The sequence below is a fragment of the Parus major genome, chromosome 14 (genome assembly GCF_001522545.3).
Source record: "Parus major isolate Abel chromosome 14, Parus_major1.1, whole genome shotgun sequence".
NCBI lineage: Eukaryota > Metazoa > Chordata > Aves > Passeriformes > Paridae > Parus > Parus major.
The window spans coordinates 13,089,077-13,107,636 of NC_031783.1; the positions used below are offsets into that span (position 1 = coordinate 13,089,077).

An 18,560-nucleotide genomic window follows, 5' to 3' on the forward strand; every position below is an offset into this window, starting at 1 on the left:
GAGGGGCCGCGCAGGCGCGGCTCCGCCTTTGTGTGGGGAGGGCTGGCGGCGCAGGCGCGGAGCGCGTTTCCTGCCGCCCGTGTCAGAGCCGGGCCCGCTCGGCCTCTCCCGCCGCCGGAGCGGAGTCGCGTTGACTGCCCAGAGTCCGCGAGTCCCGCTCCGCCCCCGCCGCCTCAGGTGAGTCCCGGCCACGGCAGCGATGGGCCAGGGGAGCCTGCGGGCCAGCCGGCGTGAGGAGAGGGCGGGGGGGAGGCACCGCAGCATCGCTGCCCCGAGGGGCTGGGGACGCCCTGCTGAGGGTGAGGCGATGGGCGCAGCTCATCCCCTTCGCCCTGACGGGCCGAGGAGGTGCCCCCCATTCCCCTCGCCGTGCCCCCCCCCATATCCCCTGCTGTACACCCTGCGGCCCCTTGTGTTGGCAGGGCCGCAGCCTCCAATCCATCCCTATCCCGGCGGCTTTATCTGCTAACGGTGTCTTGTGTCAGGAGGTGCCCGAGAGGAGTCACCCCCTGGGAAATCCGCGCTGAGTGACTTGAGAGGGAGTGACAGTGGTAGGAGGCTGTCCTTCGTCGCAGGTGCTTCGCTTCCAGGTGTTTGGAAGTGGTGTAGGTGCTCCGAGAATGGGCAAGGATTAAAAAGTCCCTTTCTCGCTGTCAGACACACATTCTATCGCTACTTCTGAGTCCTTATCCTGGCCGGTTGCTTGTCCAGGAATGGGATTTAATCACGTATTTCTGACCCCACTGAGAGGTGGCAGTAGCTGAGTCCTTCACATCCCAACCTCGATCCTTTCAGGTCTTGTATTGAAATAACTGCTCTACACAGGTGCAAGATTTCCTTTTTTTTTTCCATTTTAAAATACTTTACTGAAACTTGAAGTCAGTTGCTTTCCATTTGAAATAAAACTCAGAGAGAGCTGCATTAAGCAACAAAGGTAACAAAGTCATACCAGTATCTTCCCCATGTAAGATTCTGAGGCTGGATGACAGGAGGACATTGAGGTTATTAATTTGTCAAGAATCATAAAGCTAGCAACATTTTCCTTAGTGAAATATGAGTTGGATTTTGTGTTTGTATTAGAAAGGAATGAATACAACTGGAAATTTTCTTTAATATTTATCTTCCCAAAGAAAATATTACTGTACCTATCAGGAGACAGAAATAGAATTGCTTTTTGAGGTTATCATCATTGTTGTGTTGTATGGGTTTGTAACCAAACCAAAATGGAAAAAGGTCACTTGTAGCCATTTATGGAACTCAGTTACCTCAATCAATGGAAAGGAATAGATCATACAACTTTGCTTTGGTTTTGGGAGCAGCTAAGTAAAAATACTTGAACTAGGAGTTAGGGTGGGACCATATTTTATATGTCATGCCAATCAGAATAAAATACTACAGTTGTATTAGTGTTTCAAAATAGCTGCATTCCTTGGGGAGAGGAGACTGGATATTTTTACATTTTACTTAGGAAAGAGTAGCAAAGGCTGAGCATTCCTTGCTGGTGGAGCAGCTCTTGAACTTTTCCTGTATATGGAAATGTGCTGCTACTGAATGTTGGCAGGAGCTAAAGCAAGATCCTGGAAAAAGCACTTTGCAGTTGTGTTTTGCTTATATTCACACGTGGGATCTCAAATGATGGATGTCCAAGGGCAGAGTTAACGCAGATTATGGCAACATTTCACATTAACAAAAAATATTTCATTATTTTGCCTAGGATGTATGTATTTAATACTTCATTTGATTGGTAAGGTTGTATTATTATAAGAACTGTGAAAATCATGCTGGTTAAAATTGTGAGCTGGACTAAAAGCTCATATTGACAAAACTGTATTTCAAGTACGTTTGAAACGTACCCATAATTTGCATATTTTTAGAATAACAGTGCTGGATTTCTTTGAACAAAAAACCTAAATAAAATAAAAAAGTCTCTCCAATTACTTGCATTGGTGGAATACTATCTCACCTCTGCTCCAAAATCCAGCATTTTCAAGGTATTTGTTAAACTGCTGGTGTGATAGTAATTCCTGAGGCTCCGTAAGTGTGTACTCATCCTTCTTTCACTCTTGAGTTTCTGTTGGATTGCCATTCATTTCCTGTTTGCTTCCAAATTCCTACCTTGTCCTGAAGTCTCCACCCTCTGCTAACATGGCCATACTTGGGTATGTTGTAATTCCAGGCTGTAATGGGTGTGGATGTCTTGGAATGACATCACGGAGATAGTTCTTTTAAGACGGATATGTGGAGGTAAAAATGCTTTGATCCATCAGGCACTGATAAATTGCTGTGAAAATTAGTGGAATATGTGAAAGGAATTGACAGAATCAAGTTGGATGTATTGAACTGTGCACATTTTTATTCTTACAGGTGACCTTGAGTTTTTATGATGATGTCTTCCATCCATTTGTGCTGCTCTGGTTAATATAGCACATAAAATACAATATTTTAGTACCTAAAATATTTTAATGCCCAAAATATTTTGATATCTAAAATGCTTTCATGTCTAAAATATTTTAATTTCAAAAATATACTATTCTATGTCCTGTATTAACCAAAGGCAACATAAATGGATGGAAGATAATATAATAAAAACATTTTAAACAACTTTGTGTCTACGGATGGATGTGACTCCAATTGCAGATTTTCAGCACTATCTCTTGTAACAGCCACAAGTTAAAAGAAAAAAGTATTTTTATACAAAATACTCACAAACTGCAATGATTCAGCTTGTTTTACTTTTTGAATTTCATGGGGCAGAAGCCTGATTATCAAACAGTTCAGTGCTAGAATTAATTTGAAGAAATTACTAAGTAGTTAATTACTAATCTTAGTAATTTTTCCCCTAGGATACATATAAATGGTTTTATCAAATAATATATCAGCAGATCACAGATCAGTTTGACTTCTTGAAGAAAAAGATTTGTTGTAGTGCTGGTTGTGGGCCTGGATACAATTCAGGCTTTAGAATCAGTTCACTGAGCTTTGTCCTAGATATTTATTTTTTCAGTTATTCTATTTCCACAGTAAAATTAATAGGTTTTTAAGATTTCTTGAGGACCTGCTCTTTTGTCTGTGAGGACACACAAAGGAGCAATTGTATCTGGCTTTTAGAGCAATTGCAATTAGCTAACATAAGCAGGACAATGAAAATCCATCATCCTACTGAAAATATCTGGGGGTGTGACACAGGCAGCTCTTGAGCAGCCTTATCATATTTATTAAGTTGAGATCTGTGAATAAATTGTAACACTGCACTGAAAGCTGCTTAGTAAATGTTGAAGGTTAACTTTGTTTCATTGATTCTCTCATTTTGAAGCGTTTTGTTTTCAATTTTACACCTTTCAGCCTTTTCACTTTTTACAACATAGGAATCTCTTTAACTCGGAATGTCTCTACATCAGTTCCTGCTGGAGCCAATCACCTGCCATGCCTGGAACAGAGACCGTACTCGTAAGTAATAAGTTCATTTTCATTTTAAATTCATTTTTTCTTCAATTGCTATTTTCTTTCTGCTGTCAGTTTTTTTATCTTCTGATGTTCTGTGTCACATTTAGGGGAAGGTGTGATCAGATACATATGAATGTTCTGCTTCTGTTTCAAAAAGCACATGTCTTCCAAATTTGAGCTTTTCTAAACCTGTTGCTGGAACTCTGGCATGGGAGATAATTGAGTCTTCCTGGTGTCCCACAGAGCTTTGCCCCTTGGCCAAGTTTTCTATATAATGTGGATTGTTGTGTTCCAAATGTCGTGTCTTGCTGTGCAGAGTACTCATGACAATGGTACGTGTACCAATATCAAACTGCCAGAGGGCAGGGTTAGATGGGATTTTGGGAGGACATTCTTCCCTGTGAAGGTGGGGAAACCTGGCACAAATTCCCAGAGAAGCTGTGGCTGCCCCTGGATCCCTGGAACTGTCCAAGGCCAGGTTGGATGGTGCTTGGAGCAACCAAGTGGAATAGTGGAAGGTGTCCCTGCCCATGGCAGGGAGGTGGAACTGGTTGATCTTAAAGATGCCTTCCAACCCAAACTATTCCATGATGCTCTGTCCATAATTATTGGAGATTTTCCAGGGATTTTGGGCCTTCATTTACATTTATAAAGCTCATGCAATGCTTTCAAATTTGTGAATAGAGGTTTTAGATGGGAAAAGTCCTTCTAAATATAGCATTTGCTATTAAAAAGCCTTCTGTTAGGATAAAACAACTGGATTGTTTTATTTCTTCTTTCAAGAGATTGCCATTAGCCCTAATAACCATGAAGTGCACATCTACAAGAAGAGTGGGAACCAGTGGGTGAAGGCTCATGAGCTGAAGGAACACAATGGACACATTACAGGTGAGATTGTGCTGAGCCAGACATGAAGTTCTCAAGCCCCCCCTGTTTTCCCCAGTTGAGATTCTGAACAGGAAATCTGCAAGTGTTGAGTAAATAGATCTTTTTATAGGTTGGCATTCCCACTTAGAGCCTTGCAGCAGTTTTCTGAACTGCATGTAGTGAATGTTAGGAAGAAAAGCCCTATCTCATTTCCAGACATTTCAGTGGAGTTACTGAGCCATTTTTTCTTATCTATGGCTTATTTTTCATCCCTAATGACATAATGAGAACACATTTTCAGTCTACTGAAGTAATCTGGTTGTGTCACAGTGATGCATGCTGCTCCCTTTCAAGTGCTAGTACTAAAATTTCATCGAGTGTATGACTGTAGCATTGCTTTGTGGTTTCCAACAACAATAAATACCCTCTTTTAGGGACTGTATAAACACTTGAAGTGGTCAGTCCTGGTCTTAGGCCATTAGTGAGCACATTTATTGCAGGCCAAGAGTATCTCTACATCCACAATGAAAATTAAGAAGAGCTGCCACATTGAGTCACAAGGTGTTATTTAAAAAAATGTGATTATCCTGTGGCAGTCTTTTATATTACTGGTTTTCTGGGGTTTTTTTCATGGTAATATTTTTAAAAGGGTTTTATTCTCTTAAGGAAATTAAAATAATTAATACAAGCACATGCCCAAAGCTTCTTTGTGAAGAGTCACTTGGGCTGCATTTACAAATTAAGTGTGCCCCCCGCCCCCAAGACATTTTATTTGTGTCTGTTAGTGTTAGAAGCCAAATATTTATGACTTGGGAAAAAAGCTCTCCCTGCTTTCCTTCACTGTGTGTTCTTACAAAACACTGTGGTGGTCGTAAAGAGTGGAGTTAAGCTGTGGTTACACACAAGAGATCCACTGATCAAACTGCTTGTAACCCCTGACAGGAGTGAGTCAGCTGCTGCCACTCCAGCTCCTGATCACAAGGGACAAGGTCCTTCTCTTGACTCAGGTTTGTGATGAGCTGCCTCTACTCACTCACAAGAAGAACTTTTTTCACTCTCTTGGCTTAATTTTCTGCTAAGCTGAAAATCTGAACTTGGCATAAGTCAGAACAGAACCAGGGATGGTGAGAGGAGGAGAGACAGGATAGTTCCTCTCTCAAAGGCAGTTCTGGAACTCCTGTGACTGCAGTTTCAGGCTACCAACCTCTTTACTTTTTAAGCATAAACCTATTTTGAAAGTAAACAGTATGTGAACAATATGGTAACATTAGTACAAATTCTTTCCACAGCTTTTATCCCACTTGCAGTTTGTGAGCTTAAGAGATGTTTTTAATTCTGAGTGTAGTAATGGAAAACCACTGACATAATTTGTGGCAGGAGAGTTGAGGACTGCATCCCAAAGGATGCTAGAGAAAAGATGAAAAATAATGTTCCCATAAGACTTTCCAGTTGGGAACATCCTTCATTGCCTAAGAGTTGAAAGAAGCAATGGAAGCCTTATCAAAGGTTTTATTTTATTCTTTGAATTTGTTATTTTTTTCTCGATGAACATTTCTAGTGGCACAGCTTATAAATAGGCATGAAAAAAATGTAAGGATTGTGTCACTACATAAAGATTGATAACATCTAACCAAAAAAATCCTGTTATCTAAACTTTAGATCATGGCTTCAGTCTGGCAGCAAGCACAAAATGTTGTTAGAGGTTGTGCAGTTTTAGAGTTTTCAGCTGTTGAATGGGATCTTGCAGAAGTCAGAGGTTTGGAGGGTGCTGGTGGACAGGCCTTGGCCGGTCTGCAGAGCTCCACCTGTTGGCCAGCCCTTGGAGCTTCCTCAGCCAGGGCTCGGGTAAACACTCGAGTAGGGGCGGCTCGGGTGGAGACTCTCGAGTAGGGGCAAATCCCTGGGATCTGGGAGTTTGGAATCTGCAGTTTTGATGAAACCTAGAGGGAGAAACAAGTATTCCTAACAGCTTGAAATAGCTCCTGGAGAATAAGAGATGAAGTAATAACAGTAATAACTATATCAGCCATCGGTTCATCAGGAACTGCAGTGACAGGGCACAGAGGAGTGGCTTCAGATTGAAAGAGGGGAAACTTAGGTTAGATATATGGCAAAATTCTTGCATGTGAGGGTGGAGAGGCCCTGGCCCAGATTGCCCAGAGAAGCTGAAGCTGCCCCTGGCTCCCTGGAAGTGTCCAAGGCCAGGTTGGATGGGGCTTGGAGCAACTTGGGATACTGAATGAGAGTTGGCAGAGTTGGAACTGGGTGATCTTTAAGGTCCTTTCCTCCCCAAACTGTTCTGGGATTCTGTGGCAGAGGACTGACTGTGAGATGATCTCTGTTTTGCCTTAACATAAAACAAACAGCATGAGGAGAAATTAATTCCTGTGAACTCTTCACTTGCAGGTATTGACTGGGCTCCCAAAAGCGACCGCATCGTGACGTGCGGCGCCGACCGCAACGCCTACGTGTGGAGCCAGAAGGACGGCGTGTGGAAACCCACCCTCGTCATCCTCAGGATCAACCGTGCCGCCACCTTTGTCAAGTGGTCTCCCTTGGAGAACAAATTTGCTGTGGGAAGTGGAGCTCGACTCATATCTGTGTGCTACTTTGAGTCTGAAAATGACTGGTGAGCTGTTTCTCTATCTTTTAGGTCTGCATTGGAAAGCTAAATTTGTTTAATGCTGGGAACTGGGTTACTATTTTACTAATTCCTAAAATATTCAGGAAATGTAGAGGAATGGCCTCATCAGTTCTTTTGTGGACTTCAGTGTTTGGGGAAAAAGGTTCTTTCTCTTCTTCACTCTGCTGTAACGCCTAAAGGCCTTTGCCTTTTTTCAGACAGTACAAGTTGGCGTGGATGTGTTCTGCCTGACTGCCATAAACATATGTTGCGTTTCTAAAAGTGCAAGAATTTCTGCAGAGTAAAGATTTCTTTACTACGACTCCATAGTTGAAAAAAATAAATATTTCCTTCCCCCTCCTTGTGAGGGAATGAATGAAGAAATCTTCACTCAAGTCTTTCTTCCATATCTATTATTTTGGGCCATAAGAGGTTTGAGTCTGTCACATCTCCAGGGTGGTCTGTTAGATGTTTGAGCTTGTCATTGACCTATTCTGCATTTTGTTATGTACTTCTATCACAGTTTGTAGATTTCATATAGGAATATCACAAAGATATTTCCACCATTAACATTTTTCTTGTTTTAGCATCTAAATGCTTCTGATCTTCTCCCTTTCTAGCTGCACGTGTTGGAGCTACATTTGCTGTATCATCTGTAGCTGAAATCAGTGTGTGGAGTATCTTTTACTTTGGGTTGCATAAACAAGCACAAAAACACAGGTGTCCTGTGTGCAGTCTGCCATGTGGAGATGAAAAACAATGACACCATCTGCAAAATACATTTTAAAGATTGTTTTGGACTTTTATGCTTTCCAGCATATTCACTTATCAATATTTTTTCTCTGCCTCACTTGTCTGCAAAAGAATCAAGACTCCATATGCTAAAGAAACATAATTTGTAAATTGTGAGCCTTAAAACTTGTGCCTGATGGAAGTAAAATCAAAGAAAAAGCACCGTCATCCCAAATGCCATGAAGTGAATAATAGATTTCATTACTAGTTTGTAAATAGTTCAGATAAACCAAATCTGCTGAGACATATTTAGGCCACTATTGATGCATTCAGCAGCAGGACCACTTTGCACTGCACTGCAGATAATTGAGATGAATGCGCTTGTTGGGTCATTGGCAGTCCCCCCATTTTCTTGTTGTGTTTTATAGTTACTGTATTTTTAAACAGTAGAAAAGTCAATAGGCAAGAGATGTGACTATAAAACTCGTTGGAAGGACTGGAGGACTTGTACTTGGTGATCTGTGAAAATAATGATGCTTAGCTTGGAGTCACAGTCACAGCTGACCTTGTGTTCACTGGGTGGAAGAGACCTGGCAATTCCTGTGCAAAATTCACATCAAGAAGTTCCATCTGGATGCATTTTAAGAATTAGTTTGAAGGGGAGTAGGACTTAGCTGAGGAGATACCTATTTAATGGGTTTGTTCATAATATTTGAAAGTTTAATTGCGCTAACCATAATGTTCACAGATTGCACAAGAGAATGTGAATGAGTGAAAGGTTTGGACATTAAGTTTTTCCAAAACTGATGTGTTTAGTCATTTACAAGGAGTGATCTTTTTGAGGAGTGCTTTGTGGATTTGTGGGAATCAGGTAAAATACATTCATATAAATTTTATGTCTTATTTTGGTTTGGTTTATTTTAGGTGGGTGAGCAAACACATTAAAAAGCCCATTCGTTCCACTGTCCTCAGCCTGGACTGGCACCCCAATAATGTCTTGCTGGCTGCAGGATCCTGTGACTTCAAGTGCAGGTGAGAGAAACTAAAACATCTGTCTACAGTTTGGGCTGCTGGATCAAATCAGTAGCTTGGTCATGTTGATCAGGTATTTGCACTTGCTATTAGGATAAAAGGTGGCTCATTGTGTAGTGTTGTTGGTACCAAAATAAAATATCCAGCTTGAGAAATGTTGGCTTTGGTGCTGCAGTGTCCTGACTTCAGACAGCCAGCATGGATCTGCTGAGGGACACACCTGAATTTGGGGAATTGATGGGTTCCTTGCCAGCATTACACAGCATTTAGGCTGAGAGGTGGTCATTAGGCTGAAGTTGGATTAGCAGGTGTCATCTTGTAGAACACCAACACTGCTAGTTAGAGTTTAAAAAGCAATATACTAATGGTGCAGTTCCAAAATTCAGAGTAACTGGCCATTTCCAAAGGCTTTTATTGCCTGAGTTCCTTGTTTCTTCCCCTTTGCCTGTGGGGAGCAGAGTCAAGGAATTAATCCACCTGCAACTCAACACAACAAAAGAGATTTTTTGAAGACCATTTAAAAAAAATCAGGCTGTTAAAGGCAGATTGGCATGAGAGATGGATGGGGGAGACTTTGAAACTCATTGTGAAATTACAGCGTGAGGGAAGGGCCCTGCAAACTGCTCTGTGCTGAGTGATTGGGGTCACTGCAGGGGACTCTGCATGGGGGAGTCTGCAGGGCCTGACTTCAATCCACATTGACTTAATCACTTGTACCTTGAATGATAATGAAAGCTTCTTTTCTTAAATTCTTTATGTAATAGGGCAATTTTTATGCTTCAAAGTGTGTACTAAAAATGACTAAGGAGGAGTGGGAGGGGGAGGTGGGACTGACTATTACATTCCTTATTTCAGAATGAAACCCTTGCATCTAAACCCCATCCTTTGATACCTCTTCATGTAAGGAGGGATGTTAAATGGAAGCTGGGGAAGAGGGGAGAGTTGTCTTCCCTTTCCTGCCTTATTTCCAGTTTTAATTAGATAAACTGTGTGTATTCACTTCCTGTCACAAAAAAGGTGATGTGAAACAGAAGCAGCTACTTTTCACATGTGGAATTCTTTTACTTTGGGTTCATAAAGGACCTTGGGACTTTGACATTAGGTCACCTGAAATGTGTGTGTGGTTGTGTGTGTGTGTCCAACCCAAACCATTCTGGGATTCTAAGATTCTGTTTCTTCCCCAAAACCATGAAAAACTGTTCTCTTTTGTAAATGATGAGTACAGATCTCTAGAATTCCAGATCTCCCTTCAGTCCCATATTAAAAAGAATAAAGATACCTGCTCTGATGGAAATTAAGGAATGGATCTGCCAGAACCACTGCCACATAATAAGCAGCTAAGTGGGAAACATTTTGGGGAAGGAATGGAGGGCAGGAGGCTGAAAATTGCTGGGTATTCAGCAGAGTTCTTTGGGGCTTAGCCAAGGTAAATGAGCTCCCCTTATATTTATCAGAAATATGTATCTGTAGCTATGAGCACCACCTAAGTATGATTTTATGTTCTTGCTGTGGGACTGAAAGTCATTTCCCAACATTCTTTGAAGGCTGGGGCCTTCAAGCTGAGGTGATTTTGGTTTTGAAAGACAGGGAGACTTTAATAAGGGAAAAGACTTCTTATATTTTTAACTAACAGTTAAATTCAAGGTCTTCCCTACTTAGATATGATTTTCCTGCCTTGTGTCAAAGGCTGTTGCTTTAAACATCTTGTCCTACTTCCATACATTAAGAGACCAGCCTTTTATAGAGGTGGCTCTATAAAATTTGGTTGTTTAAAGGATTATCATTAGATTATATTTAAACTGATAGAGCCAAATATATAGCCATACTTAATTCCCTGAAAATCTGTACCTAATATAGCTGCAGTTAAACCCTTCTCATTCCAAATGAGCAGCTTTATTGGAATAATCTGAATATAGGTAGCTTTGGAATTGCTTACCCCATACATACAAAAGATAGAAAAAACAGGGAAGGAAGAGTTACACTTCCTTAAACTCACTATAAAACAATTCCTGTTTGTGTGTGACTGCAACCATGAATATTTGATCATAGTTTTTCATTTGTACTGATTTTTTTTTTCCTCTGGTAGTAGCATGGTGTAGCTGCCTTGCTCCTCCTGTTCAATGGACTCAAATCCTATGGTTGTGACGTCCCATTAAATTCCATGGTAACAGTCAGGAACACCATACTGTGGCATGTCTGAATCATGCAGAAGGAATTTGATGAAAGGGGGAGGTTTTCTATTTAAGCATATCTTGAAAATTGTAGTGCTGGGGAAAAAAAAAATAAAAAAACTATAAAAACATTGCGGTATTTCAGGTTTTCAAGGCATTTTTGCAATAATGAGCCGGAAGAAGGTGGCTCAGAGCTCCTTTGCTGGCATTGGAACATCACATTTCTTTCTTTGAAATTCTTCTAAAACGGGAATGTTCTTAAAAAGTGGGTAATTTTGTAGGTGTTTGTATTAGCTTCTAATTATACAGTGCCATTCCTGGGTTTTCTCTAACTGAAGGATTGACTCCAGAGAGCTGTTAGCACCGCAAAAGGATGAAAGGGAAATCTTGGCACAGGGAAAAAGGCACTGACAACATGTATTTTTGTGCCATCTTCTGGAAAAAAGGGAGAGGGCTACAGGAACAACATTTATGAGAAACCTGTGTGCTTTACATCCTTTAAACTGCTCCTTTCTCTCTGCACGCTGCTGCTTCCAGGCTTGTTTAAAGACAAAATATTTTATTTTGGGAGAATCAAGACCCATTTCTTCATTTCCAACATGAAACGCATCCCATGCTCCCAGAAGCTTTGTTCTCTCTTTGCTCACACAAAAATCTTTTTATTTGCAGGGTGTTCTCTGCTTACATTAAGGAAGTGGATGAAAAGCCAGCCAGCACACCCTGGGGCTCCAAGATGCCTTTTGGGCAGCTGATGTCGGAATTTGGGGGCGCAGGCAGTGGAGGGTGGGTGCACAGCGTGAGCTTCTCGGCCAGCGGCAACCGCCTGGCCTGGGTCAGTCACGACAGCACCGTGTCAGTGGCTGATGCCTCCAAAAACATGATGTGAGTATCCCCTCGCTGGTACTATGAGCCTGATGATCCTAAAGGTCTTTTCCAACCATAATGATTCCATCATGTGTGGAATATTGGGCTCCCAAGCTCGTGCCTCTGTTGTCTGTTTTACTGTAGATTCCAGGAGTCTCTTTGAGGCTTGTAAAAATATTCTATAAATAAGGTTGTTTCTGAGAATTTTAGATTATGTAATTTAAATTCTTTGTAAGAATCTTTCAGTGAGGGTATAGCCAATTTGTTTTTGGGGAAGAAAAAGGCATTTGGGAAAAAAGGTATGTTCCACTGAGTAACCAGGGAAACAGTATTTCCTTTTCCAAAACAATATTTGCAATACAGAATATTCCAAATGATATTCCAGACAATATTCCCAATTCAGAGAGAATCCAGAAACATGGTCACTGCAGAACTAAGACCCCATCCACAACCAGAATCTGGAAAATAAGTTCATGAAATACTAATTTCAGCCTTTGTCTTTAAGATGATGCTGATGCAAGGTTTTAACTTGCACCTTCCAATCCAACAAAATATTTAACTAAAAATTGTTCCTTCTGCTCCTTCTCTTAGCTGCAAAACTTTACAGTGTCCTTGGCTTTCCATCCAGGAAGGATGAGATTCTCCATATGTTTTGGTAGCAGAAATCTCTGGTGTCATCCAGGCATTGCTGGGATTCATTTTGAATTGTGGTTCTGATCACTATAGTTGTATAAGTACCTGGCAGGGAATATCATTCATTATAAAGTGTTTAAGAATTCTCTTTATTTGTCATTAAATTGCTAAAATTGACTTAAATTAACATCGAGGCTTTTTCTCTCTGCAAAGATGTCAAGCATCAAAACTTCAAGTGTTTTTTATATTCAAATGTAATTAATATCTTCATCCATACACACATTTTTGGGGGTATTCACTTTAAACTCTTGCCCCTCTTTGCATACAATTTTGGTAACAATAACCTTTCACCTGGAATACTTGGGTTTGTTATAAATCTTCCAGTACACCTTCATTAGGCTGAAACTTTATATTACAAATTACAGCCTTCTGTTGTCACCACAGGACAACCGAGCTACCCTGACTTTTCCAACAATCCTTATGTGGGAATGGTGCCTATTTTTTGTTAGAGCCGAAAATGAGAGGTTTCAGTGAATCCCTCTAACAAATGTCCTTGTGCTCAGGGTTTCGCAGCTGAAAACAGAGTTCCTCCCACTCCTGAGCGTGTCCTTTGTCTCTGAGAACAGCGTGGTGGCAGCTGTAAGTGTCTGCTATTTCCTCCTTGTAGAGCTTTATTGTGTTTTGGAGGGGGAGGAAACCCCATATTTTGCACAGTTAATAATAATAATAATCATAATAATCTTAATCTCTGCCCTGGTGTCAGTGTTTGCCCATTGGAAGGGCAGGGTGGGAATGCAGAGGTGGCGTTTCCTGACGAGTCTTTGCTTGCAGGGCCACGACTGCTGCCCGATGCTCTTCAACTGTGACGACCGTGGCTTGCTGAGCTTCGTTTCCAAACTAGACATTCCCAAACAGAGCATCCAGCGCAACATCTCCGCCATGGAGCGCTTCCGGAACATGGATAAACGAGCCACCACGGAGGACCGCAACACCACCCTGGAGACGCTGCACCAAAACAGTATAACGTGAGTGTCCTGCTGCCTGCAGCAGGGCAAGGAGTGTTCTCCATGCCCAGTGCGTTTCCCAGGGTGTTGTGCAAACCCTCAGGTTTGCTCTGCTGGAAGGTTTTAGCTGGGATCCCTTTTTCCTTGTGGTCTTTCCTTAGCAGCTCTCTGTTTCTGGGATTTACGTGGGTGCTGGTGAAGTTAATCATTGACATGGCTACAGCTGTTTGCTCTTGCTTAATGTGTTGTGTACCTTGGACAAAGCTTATCTTATCAAATATGTGGGAAGTTCCCAAGAGGCTGGTGGCACTGTGCAAAATCCAGTCAGCAAAATCCACCTAAAATTCACATCCCAGCTTCCTGTTTCAGATGTTACTGCCATGTGTATTTATTATGTATGATTGTTTTCAAACTGAAAGAGGGGAAATTTAGGTTAAACATACATAAAAATCCTTCCCTGTGAGGGTGGGGAGGCCCTGGCACAGGTTGCCCAGAGAAGCTGTGGCTGTTCCATCCCTGGAAGCTTTCCAGGCCAGGTTGGAGCAATCTGGGATTGTGGAAGGTGTCCCTGCCCATAACAGGGAGTGGGACTGGGTGAGCTTTTAAGGTCCCTTCCACCCCAAACTATTCCACATTCTGTTAATCAAAAGGATTCATTCAGATGAATTGGGTAAAATATCTCCACATTAAAAAAAATATGTGATTCCAGGGGATGTTGAGCAATTTGTCTTTATTGAAGGAAAACATTTAGTCTCACCAAGCCATTAAAGAGCTTTCAGCATCTTTTTCTTATTTTTCTGAGGCAGTCTACCAAGATTCTCATGTAGGCTCTGGTATAGTCATGTCTCCATCTGAAAGAGTAGGAGTAGAATTCAGCCCAAATTTCCCAGTTTTCTGGCTCTCTGGAATGGGTGTTGGAGCTCTCACTCTCTGTTTGCAGCCAAGTGTCTATTTATGAGATAGACAAACGGGATTGTCGGAAATTCTGCACCACCGGCATCGATGGAGCAATGACCATCTGGGACTTTAAGGTAAAAATGTGCTTTTACTACATGTTTATGTGAACTAGCTGGGCTGGTGGGTTTTTTTTATGGTTTTTGTTTTTGATCTCTAGTATCAACTCCTGGGGCTTATCCCCAAGCCAGGTTTTAGTAGCAGCAGGAAATCCAGACTGGAATATTCAAAACCATTAGTGAAGTCCATAAGAAAAACTGATCCAAGAATCTGCATAAATGGAGATGCAAGTTTGTTAACTAGTTGGTGCTAATACTGACTTATTTCTTTAATAGAAACACTTAATGTCCCTGTAGGAATCCCCTTAATTCTTTCATTCTCCAGCCTCAGCCACAGTTGGGCTGAAACAATCAGTACAACATAATCCCCCTGCCTCTTCCTTCTCCCATCCCATGGGACTCTGCTCATTGTCCTGCTGCAGAACAAGGTCCTGTCCTCTCAGAATTAACTTACCCAAGGAGTAAGAAGTTGTCTCTAATAGCTGGAAAATAAAGTGTTGAAAATCCTAAAAGGATGTATTAATGTCCATGCTTGCTTTGCTCAGGCCTGGCCAACAGAGGTCCCTGTTGGTCTACCCAAAACTGGGATGTGGGATTTGATTTAGGGAAAGAATAGATTGGGCTCTGTGCTGCCAGAGTGCCCTGGTAGGGACAGGAATCAAACAATAAGTTGAGATGATCTCTAAGCTGCAGTTTCAGGTCTGTATCATTGGGCTGTACATGCCTGAGTTTGAAAGGAATGACTGTTGTGGTCTCTGGCTTTTGAATTAGGAAGAAATCCTTTACTTAAAGAAGAAATTCTTCCCTGTGAGGGTGGGGAGGCCCTGGCACAGGTTGTCCAGAGAAGCTGTGGATCCCTGGAGGTGTCCAAGGCCAGGCTGGACAGGGCTTGGAGCAACCTGGGAATGTGGAAGGTGTCCCTGGCCATGGCAGGGGCTGGAACAAGACAATCTTTAGGGTCCTTCCAACCCAAACCATTCTGGCATTCTATGACTGAGTCTTATTTCAAATATTCATGTTTTTAACTTGTTTTTTTAGCATTTACACGGAATTATTTAACCCAAGCTACTGCAGCAGATTGTAATTAAATTTGTTTTTTTTTTTTTCTCTCCTTCAAGACTTTAGAGTCCTCCATTCAAGGGCTACGAATCATGTAAAGATGGATTTCCATGATCTAGCAGGACAAACTGCTTGACAGAACGCAGCTCCCACATCTGCACAAACCTGAAAAGGGAGGAAGAGGAGGAAGGTGAAATATTTGGAAACACTGAGAAAATACAGCTTGGCAGATTTTCTTTTGAATCTAAATTTGGTGAATTGTGTTGGTTTCAAAATCAGCTGTGATTGTTCTTTTTGTTTTTGGTTTTTTTTTTTTGGTTGGTTGTTTCATTCCATTCTTTACCAAAGCTGCTCTTTAAGTAGTTTATTGCAGGAAGTTATGAATCACTAACTTAAAAGGGGAATTTTATGTAAATTGTCTGCTAGAAATAAAAATAATAATAATAATAAAAAAGAGAAAAACTGATTATTTGTTTTGATGCTTATTTATTAAAATGAGATGTTAAGGAAATTGGGAGAGAGACAGAGTGGGGAAAATCCTGCACCAATATTTTATGTCCTTGAAACAGGAAAAGTTCATCTTAACTGAAAAGTTCTAAAGTTGACAGACCTGGAGTTCTGATGATCTGGATGTGAAGATTCAGATGAGCTTCTTCCAGGGAAATTCTTCCCTTGAGGTGATGATTTTGGAGGGCGAATGATTTTATCCTACTTCTCTTCATTCTGTCTGCCTTGCATTTGATTCATAACAACAGCAAATTAACCTGAACATCTTTTTTTCTTGTCTGGTCAGTGGGTCACATTTTTCCAAAGGTGAGTGACCAGAATTATTTGTAGTTGCCTTTGGGATTGGTCCCAAGTCTGCTCCCAGGGCAGTGCCCTGGGGGACAGGATGGAAAGCTCTGTGTGGAAAGTGAGACAAAAATCTGCTGAACCTTGTCTGGGGAAGACAAATTAAAAGTGAATCACTTGGTAAGTCATGAAACTTCAAGGCTGGGAAATCACCATCCCTGGAGGTGTTCAAGGAATGACTGGATGTGGCACTCGGTGCTCTGAGCTGGTTGGCAAGGTGGGGATTGGTCACAGGTTGGACTTGATGAACTTGAAGGGTTTTTGGAGGACACAGGATTCTGTGTCCTGTTAGAGCTGAGCTCTCAACCCATAAAATCCTGTATTTATAGGGACTGGTGGGCAAAAGGAGTTCCAGCCAGAGGTGTCAGCGTGGTCTGGCTTCTGTGGCAATCCTTGGTCCCCAGGTACCTTCTGCAGTTCAGCTCTGAGCCTCAGGAGCTCATGGAGGCTTTTGCACACAACTTTCTTTATTCACAGGGTGTAGTTCCTCCTCCCTGTGTTTCTGCCTTGCTGTGCTCTGAGGGGATTAGCTGGCTCATGGCACTGCTTTACAAAGCTTAAGATTGTTATTTCTGCTGAAAATGCAGAAGTGTCTTTAAAAAACCCCAATGACTAAATTTACCACTTCCTCTGGAACCAGGGTTGCTGCATACCCTGCTCATTTCTCAGCTCAGGGGGGAGGGTGGGTGATCAGCTCTGAGTGGCAGCCACTGTTCTCCATCACAGAGCTGGATCCTTCTCTGGTTTCCTTGTGTCTCCCACCTTCTGCCCTGGAAGCCAGGCTTGGCTTTGCAGTTTCCTCTCCCTTCTAAACAAAATAATGAGTGTTTCATTTCTTGCAGTCAGGGGATCTGAGGGGTTGCATGGCTGGGATGGGTTGGGAAGCAGGGAATACTCACTGGAGCCTGCCTGCAGCACTCCCCAAACACAGAATCACTGCTGCTCATCATCTGCACTGCCCCAACCTCAGAGAAAACCACCAAAAGTGTCTTCATGTTCCCAGTGTCTGTGCAGTGGGACAGTTCCTCTACAGCTTTTTGAGGCTGTGACGTGCTGTGGGGGCAGGAGGATCTTCCCACTTCAGAAACGGAAGAAAAAGCAGGTAAAGGGTTTGGGCAAACATGAATTGGGTCTGGCAGAGGCCCAGCAGGGCTGAGCCTCCATCCCTGACTTCCACAGTGCCAGATTTCCCCCCCATGGGCTACTGAGCCTTGGAGAGCCCCAAGCAGAGTTCAGAAGCAGTGGAGGCAGCTCATGGCACAGGCTCAAGCAGGAGCAGGCTGGAGATGGGAGCAGTGAGGAGAGGGGATGGCAGCAAGGAACAGGGGCCATGCTGTCCTCTCCCTTCCCTTCCCTTAGTAACATACCCCAAATCCTCCTGCAGAAGTTAAAATTGACCCACAGTTCATTCCCATCCCTGCCTGGGATCTCCCCATGTCTGCAGGGATCATGGCAATATGCATGAAATGAAACCCAGCTATGGATGAGGATCAAGAGCGAGGGGCTGCCTGCTCTGTGCCCCCCTTTTACCTACAGCTGACCCCTCACTTGGCCATCGATTCTGCAGGTTATTATATCCCTGAATTCCACGTTATTGTATCTAAATCCTGCAGCTGAGAAGAGATCCTGCCCTCCCTAGCCAGGGATGCATGCTGCGACATCACTCAGAGAGGGATGGGATGAGTGGGTGCATCCCCATGCTCGGGAGGGAAGGGGTGAGTGCATCCAGACGGGAATGGGATAAAAATCAGTTGCACTGAAGCAGGAGGTGATAAAAGCAGAGGGTTGGATGTCTGGTGCGTGGGGATACAGGCAGGGTGACTGCAGCCAGCCTGGGACTGGGTCCCACTGGGCTCTGCGGGATCCAGGAACGAGCAGCAGCTGCTGCCGAGGGCGGCCGGATCCAGGTTCCGTGGAGTCCTGCGGATCTCCCCGGCCGTGGGAGGCGATGAAGACGGACGTCTCGGCCCGGGTGCCTCCCGGCACGGCTGTTCCCCGGTGGGGGCCAGCACAGGCACCGGGGAGTCCCCATCCCTCCGGAACGCATCGGGGGCCGGGGGTGAACAACACTCCCGCTGCCACAGGGAGACGGCGGGGATCCTTCCCTTCTCTTCTGCTGGCTGTATCCTTCCCTGGAGCAGCCAGGGCGAGCTGCCCACGTCCCACCGAGCGGCCGGGAGCATCCCGGGGCCGGGAGCATCCCGGGGCCGGGAGCATCCCGGGGCCGGGAGCATCCCGGGGCCGGGAGCATCCCGGGGCCGGGAGC

General features: G+C 43.2%; 1 protein-coding gene and 1 long non-coding RNA gene across 4 annotated transcripts; both read left to right on the forward strand.

Moving 5' to 3' along the window:
• Nucleotides 1-39: 39 nt before the first annotated feature.
• ARPC1A (actin related protein 2/3 complex subunit 1A) lies at nucleotides 40-15,908 on the forward strand. 2 transcript variants are annotated; one of them, XM_015643072.1, is made up of 10 exons: nucleotides 40-177; nucleotides 3,343-3,447; nucleotides 4,228-4,332; nucleotides 6,718-6,940; nucleotides 8,591-8,698; nucleotides 11,539-11,751; nucleotides 12,930-13,005; nucleotides 13,198-13,391; nucleotides 14,311-14,401; nucleotides 15,502-15,908. In XM_015643072.1, exons 2-10 carry the CDS (start codon nucleotides 3,384-3,386, stop codon nucleotides 15,538-15,540), a joined length of 1,113 nt encoding a protein of 370 aa, XP_015498558.1. In that variant the 5' UTR covers nucleotides 40-177; nucleotides 3,343-3,383; the 3' UTR covers nucleotides 15,541-15,908. The 2 variants fall into 2 exon arrangements, with proteins under 2 accessions (XP_015498558.1, XP_015498557.1); XM_015643071.1 differs by having other exon boundaries at nucleotides 3,366-3,447.
• Nucleotides 15,909-16,240: 332 nt separating this feature from the next.
• LOC107211006 lies at nucleotides 16,241-18,534 on the forward strand. Of its 2 annotated transcripts, none has more exons than XR_004499434.1 (3): nucleotides 16,241-16,414; nucleotides 17,298-17,396; nucleotides 17,908-18,534. It is a non-coding gene; the product is annotated as an uncharacterized LOC107211006 (long non-coding RNA). The 2 variants fall into 2 exon arrangements; XR_004499435.1 differs by lacking the exon at nucleotides 16,241-16,414 and adding exons at nucleotides 16,421-16,511; nucleotides 16,624-16,698 and having other exon boundaries at nucleotides 17,298-18,534.
• The last annotated feature ends 26 nt before the right edge of the window (nucleotides 18,535-18,560 follow it).